The sequence below is a fragment of the Pyrgilauda ruficollis genome, unplaced genomic scaffold, assembly GCF_017590135.1.
Source record: "Pyrgilauda ruficollis isolate IOZ18807 unplaced genomic scaffold, ASM1759013v1 scaffold126, whole genome shotgun sequence".
Lineage (NCBI taxonomy): Eukaryota > Metazoa > Chordata > Aves > Passeriformes > Passeridae > Pyrgilauda > Pyrgilauda ruficollis.
In genome coordinates, this window is record NW_024510988.1 from 20,708 (window position 1) to 28,790 (window position 8,083).

Below are 8,083 nucleotides of genomic sequence, written 5' to 3' on the forward strand. Positions count from 1 at the left end.
CCAGGGCCAAAGATGGCGCCCCCGCCCCCGATAGACCGCGAGGGCACCGCGCATCCGGCGCCGCCCGCGTAACGCCCCGCCGGGAAGGCGGCGGGCAGCGCCCCCGCCCGGCCTCGCTCCGCGCCCTTGGCGCTCGCCGGCGGCCATGGCGGCCTGGCCCACCGTGCCCCTCCTCATCAACCTCGGCGGGTCGCTGCTGGGCTTCGCGGCCACGCTCACGCTGATTCCGGCCTTCACGGACCACTTCCTCGCCGCGCGGCTCTTCGGGGAGGACCTGAACAAGACGTCAAGGCGGCCCGTGTGAGTAGCGCTGCCCCAGGGAGCTGCCCCGCGGGGCCGGCCCCCGCACGGCTGACTCTCCCCGCTCTGCCTTCCAGCCCCGAAGCACAGGGCGTGATCAGCGGTGCCGTGTTCCTCATCATCCTCTTCTGCTTCATCCCCGTGCCCTTCCTGAGATGTTTTGTGGAGGAGCAGTGCGCGGCCTTGCCTCACGACGAGGTGAGGCTCGTCTAGTGCCGCAAGCGTGGCAGGCAGGGGCAGGGAGTGGCCACCGGTGACCGGAGTCCTGTTCTCTGTCCCGCAGTTCGTGGAGCTCATCGGTTCTCTCCTTGCCATCTGCTGCATGATTTTCCTGGGCTTTGCAGATGATGTTCTGAACCTGCGCTGGCGGCACAAGTTGCTTCTGCCTACCATGGCTTCCCTCCCACTGCTCATGGTTTACTTCACCAACTTTGGGAACACGACCATTGTGGTGCCTAAGCCCTTCCGGGTGCTGCTGGGCATGCACTTGGACCTGGGTAAGTTACGAATCACCAGAAGCTGTCATCCATGTGGCAAGCAGTCAGTTGCAGGGATCACATGTGCTGCAGAGGGAGCAGACTAAGGATTTGCTTAAGTAACTAGTAAGAGAGTGGCAGTCCACCCACTAAACATTAGGCTGGAAAGAACATCCAGAAACCCAGCACACATTCAGCTGTGCATGAAATAAATAGGGCAGGAGATCGTTCTCCTTTTTTAATGCCTTTATTAAAAATCAGCTCAAGTGGGGAGAACCGACGGGTCGTGCCCATGCTGCCACTGCTCCCAGGAGTGGCACGGAGGAGGAGGAAGAATGCAGCTGTGTCCGCTGGCACGCGGGCAGAGCTGGGGCTCCTGTCTTCACCAGAGCAGTAGGAGATTCCTCCACTTTTCCAGTTTGACATTCAAGGCCGACATCCTTTAGGTTAGGGTGAGAGGTACAAAGGATCTTAGCAGACACTGGATTAAGTTCCTCATCTTTAGACATCACTTAGATCTCTTAATTCCATGTTGGCACGTTGTTTTAGGGGTTTTTCTTGCAAGATTTGGTGTGGAGCGTCCTCATTTGCATACCAGCTCTGACGTCACCTCCCCCCCCGCAGCTTCAGGTGTCATCCTCCGGGAAGCAGCAGGGGGACACTTGAGCTGATTTCTAACCATTAACAGGTAATTGAAGAAAAACTATTAAGAACAGGTGATTACAGCATGAAGTTATTAACAACAGCAGTTGGTTTAACTTGTTAACGCTGCAACTTAAAAAAAATATGGACAACTTTTCTACTCCTAATAGTGCACAGACAGACACCAATCATTTTCCTGTGGCAATACAGCTGAGTACTGGGGCACATAGCACATGGCTGATAACACCAGGTCATTAGAAAGACAGAAACAGCACTACAGCTGGCTGCTGTGTCACAGCAGTTTGCCACAGTCACAGTGCATGTAGACATGACAGCCAGCTTGTAAGAGAGGAAGCAATCTTATTTGTAAGCTACCATTATCGAAACACACTGAAATTGGTAATAGGTTGTTGTATAAAGCAAGAAGTGAGAGCTTCAGTCAATTGGTCTAGGGCCTGCTTTGCCTCCAAATACTGAAGCATTTGACTTGCTCTGCTCTGCAGGTATCCTCTACTACGTGTACATGGGTATGCTAGCAGTGTTCTGCACTAATGCCATCAACATTCTTGCTGGAATTAATGGAATTGAAGCAGGACAGTCGCTGGTGATAGCTGCTTCCATTATCATATTCAATATTGTAGAACTAAACGGTAAGGAAAATAACAAACTTCTGTGAGCACAAAAAGCAAAGGGAGATTGAATTCCAAATTTCAGTAGCTGGTATTACTAAAAATGAACCAGTCTTGTCTTGTCACAAACATGTTTTTCTTTTTTCTATAGGGGATTATCAAGATGATCACATTTTTTCTCTCTACTTCATGATTCCCTTTTTTTTTACCACGCTGGGCCTATTTTACCACAACTGGTAAGAGGATAGACATTCAGAATTTGTTTGGAAGCATCCTTTCCCTCTAGTTTCTCCCTTTTTGAATGAACAAAACCACTTGACCAGGTGCAGGTGTGGAACACTGGAGTGTAGAGAGGCTTCTTGCCAGAACCAAGAACACAAAGCATGGATGGATTAGTAGCTTTTCTTTGTATTGAAACAATTGCGGTCACACCAGCTCACCCAAACATGCAGAATACACTGTCTCCTGTGCCTCGCTGGCTGTCTTTTCATACAGTATTCTCTGCAAGTCAGGTGGTGGGTCCCAGTCCTGCAGTTCTTAGATTAAATACTTACAATTGTTTTTACTGCGTAGATCTGCTGCAGATCTCTGCTGGCCCCCTGACCTGCGATGTGGGTACACATTCAGTGGTTATAAATAGTCATTCTTGTGGCAACAGCAGTTAATTCAGATCTTTGCTTTTCTGCTCCATGGATTTCAGGTACCCATCTCGAGTGTTTGTTGGGGATACCTTCTGCTACTTTGCTGGCATGACCTTTGCTGTGGTGGGGATCGTAGGACACTTCAGCAAAACAATGCTGCTTTTTTTCATCCCGCAAGTACTCAACTTCCTCTATTCATTGCCTCAACTCTTCCACGTCATTCCTTGTCCCCGTCACCGGCTACCGAGGTAATGTACCCAGTGGCCTATAGTGGTACTACAGGTTGTGTCTTTTACCTCCAACACCAGCTGAGAAAGGTGGTGGAAGGTGCTCTCTTGAAAAGCCATCAAAGTATGTTTTCTGTTTAAAAGACAGCAGCTCACTCTGCCAGCTACAGTCAGATCATACAGTAGAGGCTTCTCAAAGAAGTGCACTTTTCAGACCAGCCCACCCCTCACATACAGAATGATTTTTAACAAGGTTAGAACATGATGATTGATGGAGAGAAATTGACACAGGCTGCTTTTAATGTTGCAGCAGTGGGATCTGCTAAGATTTCTTAGTAGCAAGCATTCTGTAGCACTATGCCACATCAGCAGTTCTCTCTGCAGATGTTAGATTCTTCTGTTTTATTCTTTAAACTACACAGCATATATTGGGGGTGCAATGGGAAGGAGTCTTCTCTGCCCCACTTGAGGGGCTAGATACCAGCAGCTGTTTTTAAGTGCATCAGGCTATTCCTGTTTCTTCCACCACTGGATTTCTTTCTCAGTTATGGATCTAAGTCTGCTTACAAAGTGATCTCTCTATCCCCTTGCTGTATCTGGACTAAATTTTAAATGTTTCTTTTAGGCTTAATCCTAGTACAGGGAAGTTGGAGATGAGCTACTCCAAATTCAAAACTAAGAGCCTCTCTGCTCTGGGAACAAGCATTCTGAAGGTAATTTGTGGAAAACATTCAAAATTCAGATGCATTTTGAGGCTGTCATCAAGTGCAAGAGAAACAAGGTGGGAGAGAATGCAGAACTTCAGTAGTTACTGCCTAGCTCAAATCTGGAAGAAGTCTGTTACCATCCCTCACAGTCACTCGATTGTGTTAAAAATCAGTCTTCCAGAATAACCACACATAGAAGTGCCCAGGACCATCATAAATCTGTCCTGTCTTTTCAGTAAGAGAACAACCAGGATTTCAGGGCTGGCTCTTCAGCAGGATTAGCCAGTGAACACCAAACATAGCTGGTGAAATAGCATCCAATATTTCTTTCCTCAGGTAGTCAAGATCTTGCACATAGTAGATGTGAGGAGTGGAACAGATGAAGATGGCGAATACACCGAATGCAATAATATGACACTTATTAATTTTGTCATAAAGCTGATTGGACCCACCCACGAGCGAAATCTCACTCTCCTGTTGCTACTCATTCAGGTCAGACAAAGAATTCCTCCAGTAGAAAGATTTACTCTGCAATAGAAACAGATCCAAGTCAGTCTCAAGAACTTTAAGGGGAAAGGGGAAAGTGAAATATCATGCTCTTCACACAAGGTGCAATTGAGCTGTGGAGCTTGGGGGGAATAAGAGGCTTACACACCTCAAGCAGGAAAGAAATCCACACATACCTCCCTGTTCACTGAGAGCTTATAAAAAAGTCAGAAGGTTAGCTTAACAAGAGCCCCAAGGCACGAGTCATTGGTTGCAAGAAAAACATGAGCACAGCAGAATTCCTTGTCACTCTGACCCAAGACAGCCTTTTGGTATGTTCCTGTTTTTCAGTAATACCAAATAACAGTCTCAGAGTTCTCACGGGCAAGTGGACTTCCGTAAGCAAGGCACGTGGCTCAGCAGCCTCTCAGTCTGAGCGGCATGCGGAAGAAATTTGGAAGCCACTTGGAGCATAAGGATATGCATCACAGATCGTGCCACTACCTCTATTCAGCATGTGAATTCTCGAGCATAGTGTAGTAAAAACACCGCTTTTGGAAAGGCCTACACTGGTTAACTGCCCACAATAAAATCCTTCTTTTAATCTTGAGATTTAAGATAAGGGATTCTTACTAGGAAAGAGACACTTAGCCAGATTCTGATTTGAGAGGAACAACTTGCAACGAAAGCCTGTTGAGGGCTCAGGCAGATGACATCGGGATGGGAGAAGACAGGAAGTACATAGCACTTACCTTGATCCCAGTCACAGCAGAGAAGTCCTGACAGCACCTTATTGTAAGGATGCTGAATTTCAGCTTTGACATAAGGTATTTTCCATTACAAACCATGGGGTTTGTGTTAAAATATAGACTCCTTAAGGGGGAAGGAGTTATTCCCAAACTCTTATCTCATGCACATGTTCTTAGAATGTGACTGTGTGCAGGCACATGGAGAAATCTCCCACTGATACCTAAAATCATCAGAGAAAGAAACAATGTTTTTGGATAGACTTCTGCCATTTATCTTCCTATACTTAAATAAAGTAGCCTTTTAGTTGCTGTTTTATGAAACGAGGCATGCTGGAAAGCTTAGCAAATCCATTTGGAAAGGAGGAATCTGACAGCCTGAAAACCATTTGACAGTATAATGTTTCTGTTATGTGTCTGATTTTTACCTAGGTCCTTGGCAGCACGATTGCATTTTCGATCCGGTACCAACTAGTGCGCTTGTTTTATGATGTCTGACTGGACTGTCAGGAGCGAGGGAAAGAGTTCTGCCTGCCAGTCCATTTTCTCCAGTTGCTTGACCAAGCGATTGAACTGATGCTGCTCCCGCCCTCTGGGAACCTCAGAATACCTGTCAAAACGCAAGCAACTGCTTTGCGTGGGCTAGTTTTGAACCGGGATGTTCTTTGTGCACCAAAGGCTTTTGTCCAGTTCTGTGACAGAAAAGATTCACTGCTACTTGGACATCATTGTTACTAGGAATACCTTTTAGAGGGGACGCAAATGACAGCACATAGGGAAAGTGGGAAAGATGGAATCTCTATACATCTAACAAAGACATTACTGTTCACCAAGAGAGAAAACGTCAACTTTAATTTCTGTGAGCAGAATAAGTAGACCCGACTCCGTTCCTGGCTTCTCCAGTCCTGTTTTTGGTCCATGGACATAGAATGACATGTTATAACCTGTACTCAAAACTCAAGAGTGCTCCAAGAATAAAATAATTCATGGTACCCTTTCCCCTGCAGTGCTTTGCCTCGACAATATTGACACGCAGTGAAAATAGGTTGTACGATCCACATCTAGCTTTCTACCCTGTTAGGCAGCTGATAATTTCTGCAGTGGACATTCCCTCCTTTTTTATGTCTATTGGGAATGTTCCTGCTGATGAGCTTTTAGTTCTGCGTACCTTTATCATCTGCCTTCCTCCCTGGAAGAGAACACATCTGGAACAGGCTAGCAGAGTAAGGATCACCATGTCCTTGTCTTAGCAGGGCATCAAGAAGATCCTTTTATTAATGCGGAACTAAGAGTCTGCTGAATGCCAATCCCTGCTGCTCACTCTGGGGAAAAAAAACATACAAGTTGGGTTAGGTAAAACAGCACAGACTGCAGAGATAATTCTTACTGATCAGAAACATTTCAAAACATTACCACTTTCTTCACTTTTATTATTCCTTCAACATTCCCATGTGGTTTTTTTTTCTCCTAATCCACTTTGACTCCTCATTCTCCTTTGATGCTTCTGTTAATATACCCATATTAGAAATCCATAATATATCTCACACATTCCCAGAATTCCCTAAAAAGGGTCTCATGGTTGGTTTTTTCACATCTCTAACTGCTCTTCCCCGCATGTGCCACCCTAAGGCCAATGCCCCTACAGACAGGGATACCTCTCAGTCTGTAGGCATCCCGGGAGCCCCTCTGCCTCTCTGTGGGTGGAAGCCAGGCCCGGGGCCTGTCTCCGGCCCTCACGCAGCGCCGAGCGCCCTGCCGGGCGGCTCCGAGGGCTCGGGGGGGTCCGCGCCGCGGGCGGGCCGGCATTGCGCATGCTCGCTGAGGCCGGCGGCAGCGCCCCACCAATAGCCTCGGCGTGGTTTAAATTTGGCGCCTCGCTCGCTGATTGGTCGGATCCCGCGGCCAACACATTCAGAGCAAGCGCGTTGGTATCACACAAGCGACCAGTCAGCAAAAAGCTTCTTCCGGCAAACGCACCAATAGCTAGGGGCGGTGGCGTTGTCCAATGAGCTGGACCCTACTTGGCGGGAGGTTATAAAAATCCCGGGCGCGGCGCGTCAGGCGCATCGGTTCAGCAGCGCAGCGAGGCGCCATGTCCGGCCGTGGCAAGAGCGGCGGGAAGGCCCGTGCTAAGGCCAAATCTCGCTCGTCCCGGGCTGGGCTGCAGTTCCCGGTAGGGCGCGTTCACCGACTGCTGCGGCGCGGGCACTACGCGGAGCGGGTGGGGGCTGGTGCGCCCGTCTATCTGGCGGCCGTGCTCGAGTACCTGACCGCTGAGATCCTGGAGCTCGCGGGCAACGCGGCACGCGACAACAAGAAGACGCGCATCATCCCCCGTCACCTGCAGCTAGCGGTGCGCAACGACGAGGAGCTCAACAAGCTGTTGGGCGGCGTTACCATCGCGCAGGGCGGCGTCCTGCCCAACATTCAGGCCGTGCTGCTGCCCAAGAAGACCATCAAGAGGGGCAGTGGGCAGCAGTCGCAGGAGTACTAGGCCGGCCGGCCCTCCCGGCCCAACTCAAAGGCCCTTTTCAGGGCCACCCCATTGCTCACCGGGAGAGCTGCGATCCGCGGAGGAGGGAAGGGGACGAGATGCGTGGCCGGCCGTGGCTGCGGGGAGCGGGGCGGGGGGCGGGAAAGCGGCCCGGGGCCGGTCAAACACTGAGCGTGAGAGAGCTGCTCCGTAAGGACCCGTTATTTTAATTCTTACCTATCTCTGGTATATTCAGTGGACGTTGCCTAGAAAATAAAACTGCTTTATTTACAAAACAGGACCCCAACACGGTGCCGTTACAGTGTTTCTGCAAGGCACTGTAACAATCAAACCCTGCTCAGAGGATGCAGACCTAGTAGCGAGTGCAGGAAGCCACAGTATCTGGAACTGGGGCTGCTGCTCCAGCTCGCCCTTCAGTGGCAAGTCTAGCTAACCAGCTCTCATGACTTTTGTGGACAATACAAGGGAAACCAAAATGGCTGTCCGCTCCCTCATTTAATACTAGCCAATCTAGCAAGTACAGCTTATATAAAATCAATCTAACACTAGCCAATTGGCCAGTATATCAGGTGCATCTAGCCGATAACGGTGAACTTATTTTACCTTCACTAAGGCCAAGGGTGAATGTAGCATCTCTGCTACTTTACTATAAGGAACATGGTATCAGGAACCTAATGAGAGCCTTCAGTGATCCAGTGAGTGAGAAGGCCCAAATGCTGAGTGCTTTTGGGAGTC

General features: G+C 49.0%; 2 protein-coding genes across 3 annotated transcripts; both read left to right on the forward strand.

Moving 5' to 3' along the window:
• The first annotated feature begins 137 nt into the window (after nt 1-137).
• DPAGT1 (dolichyl-phosphate N-acetylglucosaminephosphotransferase 1) lies at nt 138-5,846 on the forward strand. 2 transcript variants are annotated; one of them, XM_041458079.1, is made up of 9 exons: nt 138-300; nt 378-498; nt 584-797; nt 1,922-2,068; nt 2,199-2,283; nt 2,748-2,936; nt 3,541-3,628; nt 3,959-4,114; nt 5,287-5,846. In XM_041458079.1, exons 1-9 carry the CDS (start codon nt 146-148, stop codon nt 5,350-5,352), a joined length of 1,221 nt encoding a protein of 406 aa, XP_041314013.1. In that variant the 5' UTR covers nt 138-145; the 3' UTR covers nt 5,353-5,846. The 2 variants fall into 2 exon arrangements, with proteins under 2 accessions (XP_041314013.1, XP_041314014.1); XM_041458080.1 differs by lacking the exon at nt 3,959-4,114.
• A 179-nt stretch (nt 5,847-6,025) lies between these two features.
• LOC121348479 (histone H2A) lies at nt 6,026-7,628 on the forward strand. The gene has a single exon (XM_041458081.1). The coding sequence runs from the start codon at nt 6,947-6,949 to the stop codon at nt 7,346-7,348; it is 402 nt and encodes a 133-aa protein (XP_041314015.1). The 5' UTR covers nt 6,026-6,946; the 3' UTR covers nt 7,349-7,628.
• Nucleotides 7,629-8,083: the final 455 nt, after the last annotated feature.

Excerpts from the sequence above, each read along its gene's own strand:
- DPAGT1 (XM_041458079.1), top strand. The coding sequence starts at position 146 with ATGGCGGCCTGGCCCACCGTGCCCCTCCTCATCAACCTCGGCGGGTCG. Across the intron at positions 798-1,921 it reads GGGCATGCACTTGGACCTGG|GTATCCTCTACTACGTGTAC; the intron begins GTAAGTTACGAA and ends TCTGCTCTGCAG. Across the intron at positions 2,284-2,747 it reads GGCCTATTTTACCACAACTG|GTACCCATCTCGAGTGTTTG; the intron begins GTAAGAGGATAG and ends CATGGATTTCAG.
- LOC121348479 (XM_041458081.1), top strand. The coding sequence starts at position 6,947 with ATGTCCGGCCGTGGCAAGAGCGGCGGGAAGGCCCGTGCTAAGGCCAAA.